Here is a 21,090-nt window from a genome sequence, read left to right as displayed (position 1 = left end):
GAAAACGCGATGTCCATCCCACGCTGAAGTACAGACGTCCGCCCTGCTGCACGCGACTCGTCTATCTGAATGACAGTTGAATGATCTATACAACGACTACCTCGAAGACGCCGGGGCTAAACTCATTGTTGCTTAACAATGAAGATCCTATACAGGTGATGACCGCATTCCACAGTAAACCCCACCCCAGTACAAAGGAATGTACTGAATGAACTTGTTAATGTATAACTGTCCCAATTCATGAATTTTTTTTTTGCTTCAGTTCAAGAATACAAATAGGGGCAAGTTAAAAGGCAGTGGACACTATTGTTAATTACTCAAAACAATTACTAGCATAAAACCTTGGTGACGAGTATAATGGGGGAGAAGTTGATAGAATAAAACATTGATTTTGGGGGTTGAACAAAGAATTGACTGGAGTGGGATTCGAACCAACGACCTCCGGATTAACGTGCCGGCGCTCTACCAACTGAGCTATCTAGCCCTATATTGGCGGTGTCCCTATTTTGTCAATATCTTTGTTCGGGGTGCCAGTCAGAAGCCATACAACCGTTAACTGCCGTGTAAGAATAAAACATTGTGAGGAACGGCTCCCTCTGAAGTGACACAGATTTTCTTTTAAATTTTATAAAATTTTAAATCCATTACTAACCTTAAATTTAACTAACGTTTACAATGATTGACCTCTTCATTATCAAAATATCATTTCACCGACTGTATATTTTAATTACCAACATTCTTTTATAAAACAACATTCTCACTCAAGGCAAAGCTATGTTAATGCTTAATGATTGCCATGCAAAATAAGTTGATAAAAAAAAAAAAACATACCCTATAGTAAACCATAATACTGTACAGTAACAATACGACTATTATAATGGAATCATTTGCTACAAAATATATCTTTTACATAGTGATTGTGATTACCCCCCCCCCCCCTAGGCAGTTGGAAGTAGTTGTTTGGATGCGAGTGCCCCTTCAAGCCTTTCCTCAAAAATTCATCGTGCATTTGCCGTATCTTTAATACCATCTTATACCCAATCATGGCATCACATCTTTAAAAAGGAGAACAATAGCAATGGTTCAACTTCAAGGAACTGCTTAGCACGACAAATTTCCAAGCACATAACAACCGTGCTAATGAAAAAAAAATGGCAACAGCTCAAAAAGAGTCATTGTAGGCCCTTACTTTTGTGTCTGACTGGTTTATTTCACGGCATAAAATTATCATATGTTTTGATTTGACATGTTTTGATCACCATCAAAATTTGTGTGTACACTCGCATAATCTCACCATGCATAGTTTATTCGGATGTAGACCCCAAACGGTCTAAATAATAGAGTAGGCCTACTCGGCAAACAACACATTCCAAGCCATCGGTAAGACTTGATTATGTTCTGCAAGGAAGGGTAGCATTAAATATTATTGTCACGTTAGATTTGTGCCTAAAGCTTTGGTTGAGTTGGTCTAATACATTGTCATTGCAAGTTGCGCGGTACGCGAAAACCAACATTATTCAGATTTTCTTTTGAAATGTAGAGTTTTAAACAGCTTTATGAACCAATTGCAGGCATTTATTTACACACCACAATCCAAGACAATACAAACTATACATAGTTTGCAGCCAAAGAGTTTGCCAACTTTTGATATAAGGAGAAAATGGAAGAATTTCAAAACCCGGTCAGCTTTTACTATTATAGCCATTGTTTCTTTGGAAGAATTGAAGTGCTGAACAGGGCCCAATTTCATAGAGCTGCTAAGTACACAAATTTGCTTAGCATGAAATTTCTTCCTTAATAAAAACAGGATTACCAACCAAATTTCCATTTGTTGCATGTTGCTTCTTACTGGTATTCAGCTGTTGATTTGCTTGTACTGAAAATCGCGTGGAAATTTGGGTGCCATTCCTGTTTTTATCAAGGGAGAAATTTCATGCTAAGCAATTTTTTGTGCTTATATCAGTGCTATGAAATTGTAAACATTTTTTTACCAACAGATTGTTTGCTATCTTGCCTGCCTAAAAAGTATCTTAGTTTATTACACTTGCATGCTCACAAGGCAATATTTCCCCCAATCGATCAAATTGAGGCAGATTCAGCAAAGTCCGGCTGAAGGATTTGAAAGATAACCCCTCATCGTGCAGTCAGAAGAATTATGTAACAATTCATTAATTCATTAATTCCGTGAACGTCTTAAACAGACAGCTACATTAAACAAAAAGAGTTATATTTATAATTCACTACATTACAAACTGTCACAACACTACATGAATGACAATGGAACTATGCCAGCTCGATTTACATAATTTCCCCGCAATGATGTGCCAAGATTATCAAGCGGCAATCTCTCAATGACACTGACCACTATTATAAGTTATCACACAAGCGCGAGTGGAATACGGAAAAATATAGCGCTTCTGCGTCCCATATCCAACGAGGCCGAAGGCCGAGTTGGATATGGGACGCAGACGCGCTATATTTTCCGTATTTCCACGAGCGCGCGTGTGATAACGTATTTATCTTCAAGCAAACTTGGCGCGTGACATAGAACACACAAGACGCATGGTAGTGATATTAGCCGTGCAATATTATAAGTTATCACACAAGCGCGAGTGGAATACGGACAAATATTAGCCGTGCAATATAGGTTTTTATCACCACTCCATTCTGCCAATCTGATTGGAGGATTAGCGCGTACTTGAAGATAATAGTAATTGTCAAAGACTTCTCACTTGCATAAAATAACAAACATGTTAACATTTGAGCTCAATCGATCAATAAAGTTGCGAGATAATGATGAAAGAAAAACACCCTTGTCACACGAAGTTGTGTGCTTTCAGATGCTTGATTTCGATATCTCAAATTCTAAATCTGAGGTCTCGAAATCAAATTCGTGGAAAATAACTTCTTTCTCATCACACAAAGTACTCATTTTCAGAGGGAGCAGTAATTTTTAGACCCAACCTCTCCCCATTAATCGTTACCAAGTAAGGTTTTATGCTTATCATTATTTTGAGTAATTACCAATAGTGTCCACTGCCTTTAATGATTGACAACTACTTCAACTAGCATAATCTAATTTTATTTTTAATTGTGCCCTTTAAAAAGAAATTACGGAGTAATAAGTTTATATTTAATACAACACAGAAAAGTGTATAACGGCGAACATTTAAAGTAGCCTATAATACAGGATCGGTTGCGCTGACAAAATATTCAAAGGCAGAGTTCATGTTTTTTTAATGATCAACCATAATACATGAAACCATAAGCATTTGGAAATGTGTGCTTAATCCGTTGGGTGAGTCGGGAGACTAATACTAATAGTGAAAACCCACTCACGTTAATTTTTGGAATGTAAAGATTTTCGGCATGTAAACAAATTGTCCTTAATAATTTTGTTGTAACCATTGAAAACATCCGTTGTTCTTTTAATGTCAATACAGTTTTCTCAAATATGACTAATTCGTATCAGAGGGGGGAAATTAACAGATGAGAAATTCGTTCTACTATGGACTTCATAGCTTTCAGACTAAAAAACATTTTGAACAATGATGTTGTGTATTCTTACCAAGCCTGCATTGGGATATACCTTTAACATTATTATCATTTTGCTTCAAGCCGATTTGATGCCAGAATACCAACATGACTTGGCTGTGTCTTCCCGGATGTCCCGCATGACCTCTAGGGTGACCTCTTGTCGTTTCTCACCGCCGATGCTGATGAAAGCTTTGGCATCTCCACTGTCTTGGATGAGGCGGATTTCTTTGCCTACGAAGGTACCTTATTTGGGAAAGATTTGCAAGAACTTTAATTTCCATATCCTTTTTATATAATTTTGGCTAATAAACACACACGTAAGGTTAAACAATGGGGGCAGCAGACGTACCAGGTAAAATCCATTGTTCTCGGTAATGTGCGCATGCTCAGAACTACGTAAACAATGGATACTTACCTGGTAAGTCTGCTGCCATCTAGCATCCCAAAGTCTCCCATTGGTTCTATCTAATTTTCTAATGGAAAATGTTGCAAAGCTGACGAAGTTGACAGAAATACCACACGAGTTTGCATCACTTCATACGCTTTGATTTCAGAAAATGTAATGTAGGTAACATTTTCAGCTGGTGTAATTTCCCCCAAACAATTCAACAGCTAGTAATTTACCTTTAAGTAAGATTGCATGACCCCTTGGGTTCTCTTGATAAATTTAGTTTCACTCACTCATATTTAATCAAAACAAAACTCTATTTACTTTTTTGTTTACACCATGGATCAAGTTGACTTACCAATCAATCCGCCCACAGAGTCAGAAAAACCTTCACCACTGTCCGTGCTGAATCCCAGATAGTCGGCTGTATCTTCTTGGTGGCGCCCTACATGCTTTGTCACAACGAGGCTGATGTCTGCACTTGGCTGGAGGGTCAGACGGGCACCATCTTGAGACACCGATAGAGCCAAACCGCCGTATAACTGAATCTGGTTGCCAACCCAAGGGACTGAGAATGTGCCATCTGCAGACGATATTTGTTCTGTGGAGACAACGATGTGTTGGCTACCAACATTCACGAAGAGTCGTTCGATAATTAGCGGGGCGGGGCCATTCCCTGAGTGACTGTTCAACGCACTTGCTACTTGAGCCCTGACTTCCAAATCTGAAACAAGGACGAGAATTCAAGTAAGCTAAGAACTTTTAAATGTTTATAGGGAATGGAAAACAGCAACCTAAAGCTGTACGTCTTTTGCTCAGCCAAATTATCTTTTTCAACACGTTAAAAAAAAAAAAATCCACTGAACCTCAAGTAAAGATGCCGAAGTTGCAAACAGTGTGTGAAACAAAAACATGCAATTTTGTACGCTAATGAACAACATTAACTCACCGTTAACAGGGTCTATCAGCAGAACCAGACGATCTCCAGGCACCGCGATGGTATCAAAGCACATTGTGACGTTCGTCTGTACATCACGCATCAAAAAATTGGCATTCTCGTCAACTATGGTGTTGAGAAAAAGATGAATGGACGGAGAGGAAAAGAAGCAAACTCTGTTATTTAGGGCTAAATGAGAATTGAGTTTCCTGTTACCTATACACCAAAGAATACCCACCTCTCTGTGAAGCGCGGAGCGTGGTGAGCGACGGTGTTGTAGACGTTACTGTAGTCGTTGTGTGCGTTGTCGGCGTTGTTGTAGTCGTTGTACGCATGTGTGTCTCTATTAAGATTAATAATTAACAACAATGCATTAAACCTTAACTATAATAACTGTAAGTTGCCTTTGTGAGCTCACAAAGAAGAGAGTTTTTCCGAGCCTGCATTGAGATAAAGTTAACTGCCTATAAACTTCATTTTATTTTTCATTTCTAATGAGTTTCATTGATGACATTGATAAAACGCCACAGTAAACAAATTTAATGTTTATATACGTAGAAAAACATGTCGCACTGGTGGATAAAAAAATTAAAAACAATTCTCTCACGAGTCACCATTTCACAGTCAAAAGATATATGAACTTCAACAGTTCAGCATTCACTGGTAAACATTTGTACACTCAAATAAAACAAATTATTAGGTCGCACACATCGTTTAATTTCACAAAACCAAACAGACAGAGGCTGGCCGCACCATTCAACAACACTTGTAAACAGCTAGTAAAATTTTAATTGAGTATTTAATGAAAAGGTTATGTTTGAGAGCTTACAAAGTCAACTTACATTTTTTTTCTCAAAAATAAAAAAGGACGGCAGAAACTACCAGCAGAGAGATAGAGAGAGGAAATAATGTGTTCACGAGTACGAAAATTATTGTATAAGTGGCTTAAAATAATTCAATATATCATTGGGCTATAATGAGAACATTGCGTGGATTTCAAGTTAATTCAATTCAACAACATAATAGTGGTGAAAACAAAGAAGATTAAAGTCACCTGGAAATAAAATATTTTTCTTTCAAACATAAGAGTATATGCTTACGAACAATAAAACAATTTTTTTAGTAATTGTTTGTCACGATTTATATGTTTAAAAAATATATAAAGTTGTTTGGGGGGCTGACTCCGCCTACCCCTTTTGTGACGTCAATCGAGACAGACTTTGCCTGCAATGCGTATAGTAAACACACGTGCAAAGTACATGTACGTCCAAGTCGTGAGTTGGTACATTTCAAAAAGTGTTTTTCTGCATTCAGCAGCAGCAATACACCTGGTCGGCATTGCCGGAAAATTTTTTTTTTTTTTTTTTGAAACGTACAAACTCACGACTTGGTCCGTACATGTACTTTGCAATTGTGTTTACTCTACGCATTACAGGCAAAGTCTGCCTCGATTTACGTCACGAACAGCGCCCTCTCGGGTCGGGGTCTACTCTTAAATTTGTAAATAACATAAGAACTGATTTTTTAAAACCTTAGTTAACTTCCACTCATCAAAACACATATATTAGTGACAAAAGCTTTTTTGAAAAAATACCACTTCCAGGTGACTTTAAGCATTGCTTAGCAAGCATGTGCTTAGCAGAAAAGAAACACATTTTCAAAGACAGTCAAGAACTGGTAAAAGAAAAAAAACAACAACAAACAAACGAGGAAGGAGTTTGACGATAAGGAACTAAATTATAAAACCGACATCATTATAATAATTCAAGTTACTTACGCGGCGGTGGTCTACGCGTGGGCAATACTGGAAGGAAGAGGTTTGGTCTTCCTCGATATCTGCCATAATAATTATAGACACTTGGAAAAAAGTTCATCGGTTCTATAGCTGCAAATAAACCGAGACAGAGCTGTGATGAAATACACAGACACAATGATGGTGTATCTATTGATAAAATACTGGTAAGCATCTATAAAAATAATAATAAACAGGACAAAATGACGGCTACAGAGGAGCATACAGCATATTATTGGTAATATATATGAGCTCATTGGTCATCGAAGTTGCGCGATATGAAAGATAAAAACACCCTTTGAAACACGAAGTTTTGTGCTTTCAGATGCTTGATTTGGAGACTTCAAAATCTAATTCTGAGGTCTCGAAATCAAATTCGTGGAAAATTACTGTTTTCTCGAAAACTACGTTACTTCTGAGGGTGCGGTTTCTCACAATGTTTTATACTATCAGACTCACCCCATTACTCGTAACCAAGTAAGGTTTTATAATGATACAATTTGGGGAGTTCCACTGCCTTTCAAACTTAAAGGAACACGTTGCCTTGGATCGGTCGAGTTGGTCTTTGAAAAGCGTTTGTAAACGTTTTTTTAATTTTTTAATAAAATGCATATGGGTAGAAAGATGTTGTAAAAGTAGAATACAATGATCCACACAAACATGCCTCGAAATTGCACGGTTTTCCTTTTACCTCGTCGACTAACACGGTCGGCCATTTATGGGAGTCAAATTTTTGACTCCCAGAAATGGCCGACCGTGTTAGTTCGCACAGTAAAAGGAAAACCACGCAATTTCGAGGCAAACTTGTGTGGATCATTGTATTCTACTTTTAAAACATCTTTCTAACCATATGCATTTTATACCAACGGTTACAAACGCTTTTTATAGACCAACTCGTCCGATCCAAGGCAAACCTTGATGTATAAGCATCTCTCACCGTTCTTATATACAAGAACAAGACATACTTGAACAGAGACCAACAGAGACCAAACCGGCTCTTTTCAGAGCCAACACTAAATCATAAGATATTTACACATGGTTGTAGCCGCAAGTTTACTATTTATTTATAGTTTCTTCTGAAAGACATACTGATTGTACTGAAATGGAATTTCGGAGGAAGCATCTTATATACGTCTATTAATTTCTTTCCTCATATTTACTTGGCAAAAATGGAAACGTGATGGTCGTTCATTGTAAAGTGATGGGCCCTTTGTTACATTACAGTCCAGCAGCCGATTTCACGAAAGTTTATGAAACTGCGTAAGTCCACTTACGCAACGTTTATTGCGTAAGTTGTGCCATTAACTTTGCGCAAGTGGACTTTTCCAGCTGCGCACCGTATCCCAGGAATTTATTAGCAGACGAGCTGAGGGGCACACCTGATCTGTCAACATTCAAACGTAACCTCAAGACTCATCTGTTCAATCTGTTAGACTTGCTAGCAACCGGCACCTTTCGATGGTTTTACTCCAGATATATACTGTACGCATTATAAATTTGTATTATTATCATTTCACATTAAAGGCAGTGGACACTATATTGGTAATTACTCAAAATAATTATTAGCATAAAACCTTACTTGGTAACCAGAAATAGGGAGCTGTTGATAGTATAAAACATTGTGAGAAACAGCTCCCTCTGAAGTAAAACGTAGTTTTCGAGAAAGAAGTAATTTTCCACGAATTTGATTTCGAGACCTCAAGGTCTCGAAATCAAGCATCTGAAAGCACTTGTGTGACAAGGGTGTTTTTTCTTTCATTATTATCTCGCAACTTCGATGAGCGATTGAGCGCAAATTTTCACAGGTTTGTGGTTTTATGCATATGTTGAGATACACATTTGAGAAGACTTGTCTTTGACAATTACCAAGAGCGTCCAGTGTCTTTAAACTTTAATATCCTTATATCGATGTTGTATTGCTTATACTTGACATCTTATGTTTTAAATGTTACTACAACTTTAGATGTATTGTATATGCATGTTTATCCTTTTTGTGAGCAAGGTCTTTAGAGCACATCTTTTTTGATGACAGTTTTCTGGCTTTTGCCTTTCCCTTGACGGCCTTTGCTTGTTTTACTAATCATTGTTATGTCCGAAGCATATAATAAACAAAACAAAAACTCACCATATTGCAGATGATGACGTGGATGAAATGATGGCACTGATTGTTTGCGTACTAGTCGATCCTGTGAAGATTCGTCTTGAATTCTAATCGGCCCTGACCCGAAACAAAAACATTCAGAAAATCCATCAGCAATGAAACTTGAAATTACTACTAAGAAAAGAAATATAAATCATTTTTAAATGTTAGTATTTAACAGTCCAAGAAGACACTTTTTGAGAATGATCTCAGAAATAACTCATTCCTGAAAAGTTATTCCCTGATACTTACCTACATTAACCACAGGTTCTTCGTCAGGTTTCACCACCACCAGTGACGTCAGTGGCGTCACAAAGTGATACTTGAGAGACAGCTCTAGCGCCCTCTCCGTCAGGTTTGCCTTCTCGGCGTCGCCGTCGGATGCACTACGCTTGCGCAGAAGTTCCTTGATGGTCAAGAATGCCCATAACCTCTGCGCAAAGTCGTCTACGGATCGTGGACTCAACATCCCCTCCGTCTCTTTCTGCACGAGAACAATTTATTCAATGAGGGAATCAATGTGTGGTGAAGAGGTTTTCAACTACTGATTTAAACCCGCCGAGTGAGGGCTGGTTCTTGATAATCCGTCTCGGTAAAATTATCAAGAACATGGCCTCGCCGAGTTTAAACCACTAGTTGAAAACCGATTCAACACACTTTGTTTCCCATTCAAATACCTTTTCGGCCAAGGAGTGAAATAAATTCAATCAATATAATTGTTCAATGATTTCTTTCAACACAACACCCCTCCAGCTATGAAATGGTAAGACCCTCGGGTAAACAACTCCTTATAAGGAGATTGCTGTGCGCGTCGGGCGTATCGCGTGATGTGGCACAACTGTCCCGGCCGTTGCTCTCGACCAATAGGAACGAAGAAACTGTCTTATAAGCACAGGTGCAAGCTCGCGTACCACGCCCATGTTTCAACACTTTTGACTGGTCATTATCAAAGGTTTAAACACCACACGTGACGCGCTCTCCACCAATCAGAGTAGCGAAACTGTCTTGCGAAACTGGTATTTAATAAAGCCGTGTTCGCACTGGATTAATGTTTTGGGTAACTTAACCATGACGCTGGGTAACATTCCGACGGGTTAACTTTTCCACCGTCCGCACTTGGATTTATTTGAATCGGGTAAACTAACCGAGCTGGCCACCTGCATGCGTAACATCGAATAGTTCGATAATCACGAAAATCTTATTCTTCCATGACAAAACATGTCAGCTTCTTCGGGTCACGGACGGATGGGAGATTTAACAGAGTCGTCGCGTCCGCATTGGACTTTCTGGCTCGGTTAAACTGGCCTGGTCAATCTTCCTGGGCACCTTTGGCTCGGTTAAACTACCCATTCGGGTCGGGTAAATTACCTGGGAGGAAAACTTCCGGATGGCCTGTTCGCATTGGACTTAAAATGGGTAAGTTACCCATTGGCTCGGTTAGTTTACCCAAATTAAGTCCAATGCAAACAGCAGGTGTGTCTCTTACTACACGGCTAGATGTGTTCCTTGCACAACGTTTCTAAAATATCTTTCAGCAGCTCCTCATGTTGTCCCTGTAGAGTGTAGACCAAACGACTGATCCATGACCTGAATCATGACCAATATTGGTTAACAGGCTAAAAATTAATGTAACTGTCAGTAGGCAAGTTGCATGCAGTTGTATTTTGTGAGTACACTTTTAATACACCCACCTTGACTTCAGTTTCGGTTTCAAGTATAATTTCATCTTCCCAGGATGTAGCAAGGACTGTGCAGATAATCCTCACCGGTTCTGGCGAAACTTCACCATCGGTATCATCGAGCAGAGTAGTTAACTTGCCTGCCACAACCAACTCAGTGCCGTCAAAGTACGCAGGGAACTCGCTCTGGGAAATGCTGTTGACCTGGATAGCGTTGTTGGTGTTCTCGTACTTGATGACAACATTAGTCAACAAAGGGGTGGCTACCTCGTCGAAGAACCCCACCAGCTGCAGCCCTGCGTCGGCATCCTCGTAGATCTTCCTGGCGAGACCGCGATTCTGAAGGGAGAGCTTTTCCAGGAAGGAGAAATCCACATTGTTGCCGAAACCGAGGCAGAACAGGGAAAATTTCCCTTCCATTCTCGATTTGATGTCTGAAACGATGCCGTCAGCGTGTGTGATTCGACCGGAGGTTGGCTGCCCGTCAGTCAACATGATGATGAGTGGGAAAGCACCGTCAGACCCGAGCTCGTTACGTTTGAAGTCTTCCAACATATCAATACCTGCTACGATCCCTCCATGTAAGTCAGTTCCTGTATAGAATAAACAACACGGTATAAAGTTGAAAAATTGTAACAATAAAAAAAGCACGAGTTGAAACATAAGAGTTCTTTTCAGAACCACCCGACTCAATTAGATAATATTATAATATGGTGTTACCGCAAACCTTACTAGATTGTAATTCCACTATGCATACATAGTTTCAAACCCCGCTTAATAGCCAAACTGACAGTCAAGTATACAAAACTCGAATGAAAATGTACATTCGACAAACCTCCGTTCGCTCTCAGTTGACTTATCTTTCCCTTGGCTAACTCGATGTTATCTTTATTTGCCGACATCATGGTCTCACGCCAAACTGTGGTCTGAGACGCAAACGTTATCAATCCGAAGTTGTCTTGCTCGCGCAGTTCCGTCAAGATTTTCCCCATTGCTTCTTTCGTTTGCCGTATCTTGGTACCACTCATGGATCCGCTGGTGTCCAGAACGAAGACCACGTTCTTACTAACTGGTCGTAATCCAGCAGGGGAGAAGTGGTGCACGAAATAGCCGTTGACAATCTGTTCCAAAAAAGCACAGTAAACAAAATAACCTCTGAGTCAAATTCGATAATTAGCTAACTCTACAATTTTTTATCTTCCATTCGTTGCTGCTGCACGTGTTTTCGAGTTTTAGATTGGCACAAATTTACCAAAAAAATATTGAATTTACTTAAGGAAAAACAAATTGAAAAAGAGAAATGTTTTTACAGTTGGGATAATGATGTATTTTTGTATTATAATTTCAGGGACAAACCTCAATTTTGCCAGCATTTTCTCCATGGATGACGTCATATCTCACTACGAATTTACCCAGCACGCCATCAGATGCGAGCAGCTCTTGCTCCTCAGTGGTTGGGTGAAACTGCACGTGGACACGGTCACGTTGAAGTTGTTTCATCTCTGCCCATTGAGGGCGCACTGCAAAGTCTGTCGAGCTGGGACGCTTCAAAAAGAAATCTATTTTACCTCTGTCGATGCCCTGAGGTTCTTCGATGTGAACGTCGACAATAAGATGCTTTACAAGCTAAAAAAATATTAATGCTAGTATTAATAGACCAGTAATTACCCCACGAGCCCAGGAGACGGTCCTAACTTGGGTAAGGGCAGACCTCCCGGAGCACGGCGTACGGAGTCAGATGTAATACTATCGAATGTTTACAGTGTGTGTACTGATTAATTTAGTTTAATTTTTTTTGTACACAGCATACATAACCTAGCCTTTTTTTTTTTTTGCATCAAATTACAGTCTAATGCTAACCACTAGATGGTGAAATAAAGAATAGGGTGTATTTTTGGTAATAATTGTAAAAAAAAACACAGGAGTCGATTTCAAAAACAAAAGTTAGGGCTAATCCTAGGAGATATTATAATATTAAAGCTAGTCCCAAGTTGGGACGAGTAACTCGTCCCAACTTGAGATAAGACTTGTTTTAACTCTTTGTGAAATCCACAACGGTATCCTCTGCATAATATAACAACTGTGAAAAATCGCGCAGAAACGTTCGTCGGTGTTGCTAGAAAATAATTAGGAAAACAACAACAACAACACATTTGTTGCGTAGAACTGTGTGCTTTCAGAGTTCTGTCTTGAAATAAGACTTGTCTGATGAACTCTTAAATAAAGAGGGTCTTTTTTTTATTAAAAAGAAAGTCGCTTCTAACGATCTTTTACTTTTGGAGTAATAATGTTACTTGGGACAATCTTTAGAGTTATTACCATATTACAGTCTCCCTTGAATGCATCTTAGGGATCTTACCTGGCGAGGTGAAATAGAAATGGCGTTTACGAAATAGCCATTGTGTCTCTTCAGCAGCTCCTCGTAGGTCAGGTTGAATGAAAGGGCGCCCTCAGCGGCAACGTTGATGGACACCGTAAAGTCATTCCTTTTTTCGGACCTGTACCAAAAAACAAAATGAGCTTCTGTAAAATTAGTGTCGCGTGTTGTGTATACACAACGTTGATTGACGGTTGGGAGTGCCTGCCAATAAGAAAGCAACATAAAACACTGCTGTCCGATCACACCCAAAGACGAGTTCGACCACACCCACTGACCGAATCGGTGGACACATACATTGGGCGTGTGTGTATGTTTCTGTGTCATGGAACATGTCAAATTAAAGGTACTAGACACCTTTGTTAACTGTCTAAGACCAGTGTTCTCACTCGGTGTATCCCAACATATGCATATAATAACAACTTTTTGGAAAAACTTGTGTCCGTCCAGTGCCTTCAGTCGAGTATAGTTTCACCATTCGCAGACAGCTGAAATGTAGTAAGTTTAATGGAAATAATTCGCTATTTGTACTCACGTCTGTGACACATGTCCAGTTGTCTGTCCCTGTTGCTTGGCTTGCTCGTAAGCCGCCTTCGCCTTCTCTTTCTCATCGACCCTGGAACGGTACACTTCCCCCTCTGTCTCACTGTTGGAGGAAAGTGGAAGATTGTTAATAACTTGGCCCATATTATATCCAATATCTCTTTGAATAAACACAAAATCACATGCGCATTTTATATAATACATTTCATCTTCTTGAATGTCCCTTTAAGTACTGAAGTTAGTGTCTTGAACTCACATCAGAAATCCCGAGATGAATGCCTCTTTAGGGAGCTCGATGTAAAAGTTGACCTCTTGACCCTGACTCGCTGGGTTGGTCACGTGACATGTCACGACTGTCTTGGCGAAGCGGGCTGTTATGGTTGACGTCACACGCAGACCCCTCAATCTCAGAGCAGTGTCGGTGTCGGTAGAGTTTTTACCATCAGGGCCGTTGGAAGTAGTTTCAACCTGATCGGAAATTTACAACAACCACTTTTATTGGACAAAGATGAACTTGAAATTATAAGGGGAATTTAATCCGCAATTGTAGTTCTAAAGAGTAAATATACATTTGGTGTTTGAGTCCAATGAGTATTTTAATCATATGTACAAGTAGTTGTTATCATACATTAAAACCAACATGTTACAATTTTATTTCAAAAGGTGGTCCCCGTTTATTTTTTAAATATCCCCGAAAATCCGACGCGAACACACAGGAAGAATTGATCTCTATAAAAAAAAATGGGATTACACAGTCTGAGAAACGTTACTGACAGTAACAATCATCATATTATAACAACTTATATCCAACTAGACATATCCCCATTTCGTTAAACATCTCTTCAAAATGCCCAACCCTATTGAAAGCTGCCGTAGGCTTCTAACCAAAAGTTTAAATTGCCTTTAAATTTAAGAAGTAATTACTAAGGATACCTTTCCTTCTTTAACACAGAAATTCGATCGTATTACACAATGCTGAACACCGAGCGCAATTTTTTATGTTTGAATGTCTAACAGCAAAATGCATTTGTTATGCCAGTTCTTTTGTGAGCATGTTGTGTTCTCCTCATGCTGTTGTTCGTGTCAAGTTGAGTAATTTTAGAAAATGGATATAAGAGGTCCTACTGTCGACGAGACGACAATAAAGTGTATTTCAAGGAGGCAGACTTAGACCCCTTGTTTCCCATGACATGGCAAAACCCAAGTCCAGCCAAGAAAAGAACGAAAAGGGCACCACTCAGGTTTTATAGCTATAATGTCGCTATTTGCCTATCTATTTTACTTTATTGACGCACGGTCACATTAAGTCTAAAACCACGTTAAAGACATGGACACTGATAATTGTCAAAGAACAGTCTTTTCTCAAAAACTAAGTTACTTCAGTTAGTTTTTACTTTTATTTTTTTATTTTTTACTATCAACAGCTCTCCATTACTCGATATTAAGTAACTTTGAATGCTTAAAAATAATTTTTAGCAATTACCAATAGCGCCCACTGCCTTTAGACAGTTTTTCTTTGAAATGGAACAGAGGCCAACTTCGTTGAGGTGCTTAAAAACAGAAAGCAGCTGAGCTCAACAACAGATTCAGTTGGGCAATGGGCACTCTATAATTGCAATATACGGGTAATACACCTGTGATTTTGTTCACAGAATCCGGGAAAGTACTGCAGTGCTGACAACGGTGAATTATGGGTAATTACTAAAAGCAAAATGAATACTCTTTACTCTCGATGCAACATAAACGTCAGATTAAGGTTATCATTCAAAATACCATATCCCATGTACCATTGTGCCTTGTATCCTGCTCTTTTCTGCTAAGCACATGCTTGCTAAGCAATGCTTAAAGTCACCTGGAAGTGGTATTTTTTCAAAATAAAGCTTTTGTCACTAATATATGTGTATTGATGAGTGGAATGTGAATAAGCAGTTAACTAAGGTTTAAAAAAATCAGTTCTTATATTATTTACAAATTTAAGAGTAGATCCCGACCCGAGAGGGCGCTATTCGTGACGTCAATCGAGGCAGACTTTGCCTGTACAGCGTAGAGTAAACACAATTGCAAAAGTACGTGTACGGACCAAGTCGTGAGTTTGTACGTTTCAAAAAAAAAAAAAAAAAAAATTGTTTGCTTCCGGCAATGCCGACCAGGTGTATTGCTGCTGAATGCAGAAAAACACTTTTTGAAATGTACCAACTCACGACTTGGACGTACATGTACTTTGCACGTGTGTTTACTATACGCATTGCAGGCAAAGTCTGCCTCGATTGACGTCACAAAAGGGGTAGGCGGAGTCAGCCCCCCAAACAACTTTATATATATTTTTTAAACATATAAATCGTGACAAACAATTACTAAAAAAAATTGTTTTATTGTTCGTAGGCATATACTCTTATGTTTGAAAGAAAAAAAATTCTATTTCCAGGTGACTTTAACGTGGGCCTCATCGTGCCAAATAATGGGTTCCGATGGAGACTCCAGCTGGTCCCTCGGTGGCTGTCGCCCCATGGTTCGCCATTCGTGCTAAATACGTTAGAACTAAAACTTCGCGGCCTCCTGGTATCTTTTCTTTCACGCTAAAATATTTTATAAAGAGCAACAAATATGTTATCTGTCTTAATTTAAAATTACTTTTATTGTTAACACACTATTTGAGACAAATTTAAAGAGTCATATATGTTTGCGTGAAAATATGTTTAATACAAAAATAACAAATTAAAACTGGTAATAAATACCATAGAGTAAAAGTTAAAGTGTTGGCAGTCTTGATTTCAATCTTCTTAGTGTGTACAAATGAGAAAAGTTTTAAAGCCAGTGGACACTATTGGTAATTGTCAAAGACCAGTCTTCTCACTTGCTGTATCTCAACATATGCATAAAATAATAAACCTGTGGAAATTTGAAATCATTGATCGTCGACGCGTCGCGACGTTGCGAGATAATAATGAATACGAGCAGAGTATAATATTCGAAACGTCGAGACCAAACCGGCTCTTCTCAGAGTCAACAATCACACCATGCTCACACAAAGGAGATTTATACATTTTTTGTACCCGCAAGTTTACTATTGATTTAAATTTCTATTTCTCCACACCATGAACATCCTTCAAACAATACTTTCCCGACATAGTCTGTACTTCCAAAAGAGAGTAGTAAACAATCTTCCGTCTTAAATTAAACTTATTAAAAAGGCAGACCGTGTGTCGTCACGATATTACACAAAAACACCGATTTTAAATGATATTAATTATGTGAATCATGGTTGTTCTACTTTAAACAAAAAGTGTTTTTTTTTTTTTTTTTTAAGCCACAAGCGCCAAATATGCACGCAAATTGTCCCTTTCATTATTTATTTAAAAAAAATTCTGTCGAATCTCGGCTTACTGCATTTCACAACATTCCTTTTTTCCATCTGACTGGTTTAGTTACCACCCACAGAAGGTCCACACACGGTGAGACTGACATTACGTTTTAGAAAGAGCTTCTTTCAACAAGCAGTTTTACACTTCATTATTGTTCACCTATTGTGAAAACATTTCAATAAACTCTATGTTTGGTCAGCAGTTCGTAAGGATCTACCGGGACAAAGTCATCCAGTTTCCCTAACATTCCTATTTTTCCACCGACTGATTTTGTTTCACCCACAGAAGCTCTACGTTGACGGGGCTTCCATACCAGTTTAAAAAGAGCTTCTTTCAACAAACATACTCAACATTTGTTCCACTATGTTTTGGTCAACAGTTCGAAAGTATTTACCGGGACAAACTCCAATTCCTTCATGACTTCCAGGATGGACCGGCTGCCGAGGGCCGCAGGGGCTGCTGAGGACCCGGTGATATTGTAGAGCAACCCGGTGGCAATCACTCCCGTAAACAACGTCAGCATGGACGCCATGTTTCGTCTTGACCGGCAACTGGTGACAATAATAATAAAGGTTCCCGATGACAGAAATCAATGGCTGTGGATTCTCAGGTTTACAAGAAATATTTGAGATGGACATCAGTGAAATTACTCAAGGTATGCACAGCTTTTGATATGACTTATCGCACTTCGTATCTATACACAGACATGCAGTTTTCTAATTGCAAACAAAAAAGAGAGTTGACCGAACACACTTCTGTACAGTGTCTTTTAGTTTCCCATTGCACTATTTTGAAAAGAAAAAGAGGAAATCAGCTGATCAGATAAAAACTTGCATGCCTGTTTATATTCCTGTAGTAAGACTTGCAATTACAAGGTTTTGGGTTCGAATCCCTAAGCTAACATTTTTAACAACGATAAGAATAAGTATTATAATATTGTCCAGTTAATGAACCGCACTTTTCTTGCTTTGTGCAATTATAAAGATTGGTTGTTTGTGATTGGTGTTTATAATATTCCCAATTTCTTTTTCAATCGAGTGTTGCAGTATCCCCCATGTAAACGTGCACAAACAATAATTCATTAAAACATGAACGAGTTGCGATTAAATGCTAACAGTTTTATAGACAAAACGATAATCAGTTCAAACATTTCTGCATCACGCACGAAAAGAGACCAGCGGTCGATTTCACAAAGAGTTAGGACTCGTCTTATCTCGAGTTAGGACGAGTGACCCGTCTTAACTTAGGATCAATAGTAAGGTTTGCATGCTACAGTGCAGGGTTGGGACTCGTCCTAAAGTCCTTAGATTAGTCTTAAGTTAGGAAGAGTTTTGTGAAATCGACGGCAGTGCGAGCGGCGAAGCAGCTGGTCTTTTTTCGTGTGTGACATCTTGGGTGCCGTCGCCGCGTGCCATGTTCTTTTTGCCTGGACCTGGTTGCCCGTAAATTGCCTCGTTTGACATGGCCCTAACCAAAGAAAACAACAGCATACAATTACAACACAGTTCAATTATCAATCCATTGCAACTTACCTTGCCAATGTCGATGAGATAGGAGGTAGGTGCACGAATTATTTGAGCAGGTGTACTAGATTACTAGATAATACAATCTTAATACAGAACTGTCAGACAGCGAAACCAGACCCTTATATTATAGCTCCTTCACTGTGTCTCGCAGGTGACCAAAGTGACTTACCACAGAAATATAGTTTCCTTTTTATAACCCCTTCTATCTTCCCAATACAGCGTTTTCTTTTCCAAGTTACGACAAGTGTCTGTTATTTCGATTGTTCACGAAGAAAAAAATAACAACCAACAAATAAAATAACAACTCACTATATCATCGGATTTTCCTAGAAACATCCCCATCAAGCGACCGTTCCTCGGTGGTGCCACTCTGTTGTGCTACCCATTTGTCAGTGAGTCAAAGTCTTCCCCCAGAGACTTAATTCAAGTCGCTTTTAGCATCCGATACACTCTTCTTGTCGTGCTTGGTCAGTGCACGGTGTACTATTGGTGCCTTGAAAAAAGACCACTCCGTACACTTGATAATCCTCAACGCCTGGTACATCGGTTTAAACAGCAGCTGCTCGGTAAATTAGTGACCTACACACCCCTTTCCTGTTAACAGGCATCTGCATTAGACCAATGCAAAGACTCAGGTTTTCCTCCCTTGTTTAAAGTCACCTGGAAGTGGTATTTTTTCAAAATAAAGCTTTTGTCACTAATATATGTGTTTTGATGAGTGGAATGTGAATAAACAGTTAACTAAGGTTTAACAAAATCAGTTCTTATGTTATTTACAAATTTAAGAGTAGACCCCGACCCGAGAGGGCGCTGTTCGTGACGTCAATCGAGGCAGACTTTGCCTGTAATGCGTAGAGTAAACCCAATTGCAAAGTACATTTACGGACCAAGTCGTGAGGTTTTTTTTTCTTTTTTTTCCGGCAATGCCGACCAGGGCCCAATTTCATAGAGCTGCTTAAGCAAAATTTGTTGCTTAAGCAAAAAATTCCTTGCTTAGTAAAGTCAGATTATCGGCCAAGACCCCACTCAATTGTTATGCTAAGTAAACAACAGCTAAATACCAGTCTCAAGCAGTGTACATGGCATGAAATTTTGGCCAGTAACATGTGTAAAATAAGCCAGCTATTTTCGTGCTTAAGCAGATTTTTTGCTTAAGCAGCTCTATGAAATTGGCCCCAGGTGTATTGCTGCTGAATGCAGAAAAACACTTTTTGAAATGTACCAACTCACGACTTGGACATCGTGTTTTTTTTTGGTTTTTTTTGTGGGAAGGGGGGACTGACCTAAAGTTTGTGTTTCTTATTGACAACTCTGTATACAAAAATCTCGTTGGGGAGGTTGTTGAGGAGCGTTCGAAGCGTTCCACTTTCTTGTCATTTCCAATATAGATGCTCAAACCCACTTAAACACTAATATTCGGATGCCGCGGGATTTACAAGGAAGAGTCAGGTGTATGCTGTGCTATCTAGCATGCTTAGTTCCAGAGTTATTGGAAAGTTCGGCACAAAATTGTTGTTTGCAACCATTTTCCGTCGGCATTTTAGTTATGCCACGCGCTGTGGTGGTTGTAGGCAAACTTCATGTCCGCTGGCCCGCCGCCTACGAAATCTTCACTGAATAAACATTGTACGAGAAAAAGGCATTGGAAACGTACTTGCCGAAAGGTAAACATGATCTGGGTTTTTTTTTCCACGGAGGAAATTATTTATTCACACTGAAGACCACTCCTCATATTACAAACACGCTGAAAATCAATAACATTAACAGCAAAAAAATAAAATAAAAATACATTACACAATGTTAACCTTGAACCAGTAGTTTGAAAGAGTCCATTTTTGTGTGGAAATTAACAGTGGAATCATTGGTGATGGAGAGGTATAACTCTTGTTCAGATTGAGCATTAAATCGGAGAAGGGGGAATTTACCTGAATAAATATTTTGTGTTTTTCTCTTTGACAGCTCTGTTTACGAAGACCCCATTGGGGAGGCTGTTGAGGAGATTTCGAAGCGTCCTAACTGACTTGTTCGTTCCAGTTTGAAGAAGTGACGTAGCCGAAGAAAACTTCGTTATTTGGACGCAGGGATATGCCAGGAAATGTCAGGTAAACTGTATTTCTCTAGCATGCTTAGTACCGGAGTTATTGTCAAATTCACCGCAAGTTTTTTTTTCAAACCATTTTCCGCCGGCATATGTGTGACACGCTGTGTACAGCGCAATCCAAGTGCGTTAGTTTTGTGGAGGAAATAAAAGCCCAATTCCTTGCCCATGGAAACAGCAATGCAATGAGTATGGGCAGGGAGCCCTCGAAAGGGGCTTTCCAATGGTATATAAAAACTGTTTCACATTAATAAGCACTATTAGGTGAATTGACCTCAATTAAACTTGTGATTGTCCCATTGACATTTCTGTGTACACAAGTTCCATTGGGGTGGCTGTTGATGAGCGTTCGAAACGTCCTTACTAGTCATTTCCAGTTGAAGGAGTGTCGAATCCGCCATTAAACTTTGATATTCGGATGCAGGGAGAAGTTCAGGAGTTATGGTCAAACTCATAAACTCGGAGCAAACTTGTATGCCAACCATTTTCGGCAACCCGCCCCTTGCATTTTCAAACATTGGCCACTGACACAAAACAAATATGAACTTGTAGCCCTCGAGTAGGTCTTCGAATAAAGTTTTTTCTTCTTCAACTTAATAAAATAAAACAGTTTTGGTTAATCCAATACTAAACCTTAAAGGAACATTACAGAATTGGTTTTGCTTGCAAAAATGTTGCTGGCAGTGTAAGCACTTTATGTAATCCACCATA

General features: G+C 39.1%; 1 protein-coding gene across 2 annotated transcripts; it reads right to left on the bottom strand.

The window, feature by feature from the left end:
- Window positions 1-736: 736 nt before the first annotated feature.
- LOC139954111 (inter-alpha-trypsin inhibitor heavy chain H3-like) lies at window positions 737-18,642 on the bottom strand. 2 transcript variants are annotated; one of them, XM_071953774.1, is made up of 15 exons: window positions 18,591-18,642; window positions 17,150-17,306; window positions 13,650-13,861; window positions 13,386-13,496; window positions 12,833-12,971; window positions 11,830-12,099; window positions 11,309-11,594; window positions 10,486-11,066; window positions 9,047-9,278; window positions 8,780-8,872; window positions 6,640-6,747; window positions 5,101-5,205; window positions 4,875-4,988; window positions 4,284-4,649; window positions 737-3,780 (listed from the first exon to the last, which is right to left on the bottom strand). In XM_071953774.1, exons 1-15 carry the CDS (start codon window positions 18,596-18,598, stop codon window positions 3,614-3,616), a joined length of 2,949 nt encoding a protein of 982 aa, XP_071809875.1. In that variant the 5' UTR covers window positions 18,599-18,642; the 3' UTR covers window positions 737-3,613. The 2 variants fall into 2 exon arrangements, with proteins under 2 accessions (XP_071809875.1, XP_071809876.1); XM_071953775.1 differs by lacking the exon at window positions 18,591-18,642 and adding an exon at window positions 18,288-18,426.
- Window positions 18,643-21,090: the final 2,448 nt, after the last annotated feature.

This window comes from Asterias amurensis, chromosome 2 (assembly GCF_032118995.1).
Source record: "Asterias amurensis chromosome 2, ASM3211899v1".
NCBI classification, from domain to species: domain Eukaryota; kingdom Metazoa; phylum Echinodermata; class Asteroidea; order Forcipulatida; family Asteriidae; genus Asterias; species Asterias amurensis.
The sequence above is the reverse complement of the archived record's forward strand: the minus strand, read 5'-3'. Positions and strand labels throughout refer to the sequence as shown.

What these genes read in the sequence shown, in the direction of transcription:
- LOC139954111 (XM_071953774.1), bottom strand. An exon ending in AAAATGCTGGCAAAATTGAG is followed by an intron (nt 11,595 to 11,829) that starts GTTTGTCCCTGA and finishes TTTTTGGAACAG; the next exon opens with ATTGTCAACGGCTATTTCGT. An exon ending in CACGCGTAGACCACCGCCGC is followed by an intron (nt 5,206 to 6,639) that starts GTAAGTAACTTG and finishes TAATCTTAATAG; the next exon opens with AGACACACATGCGTACAACG.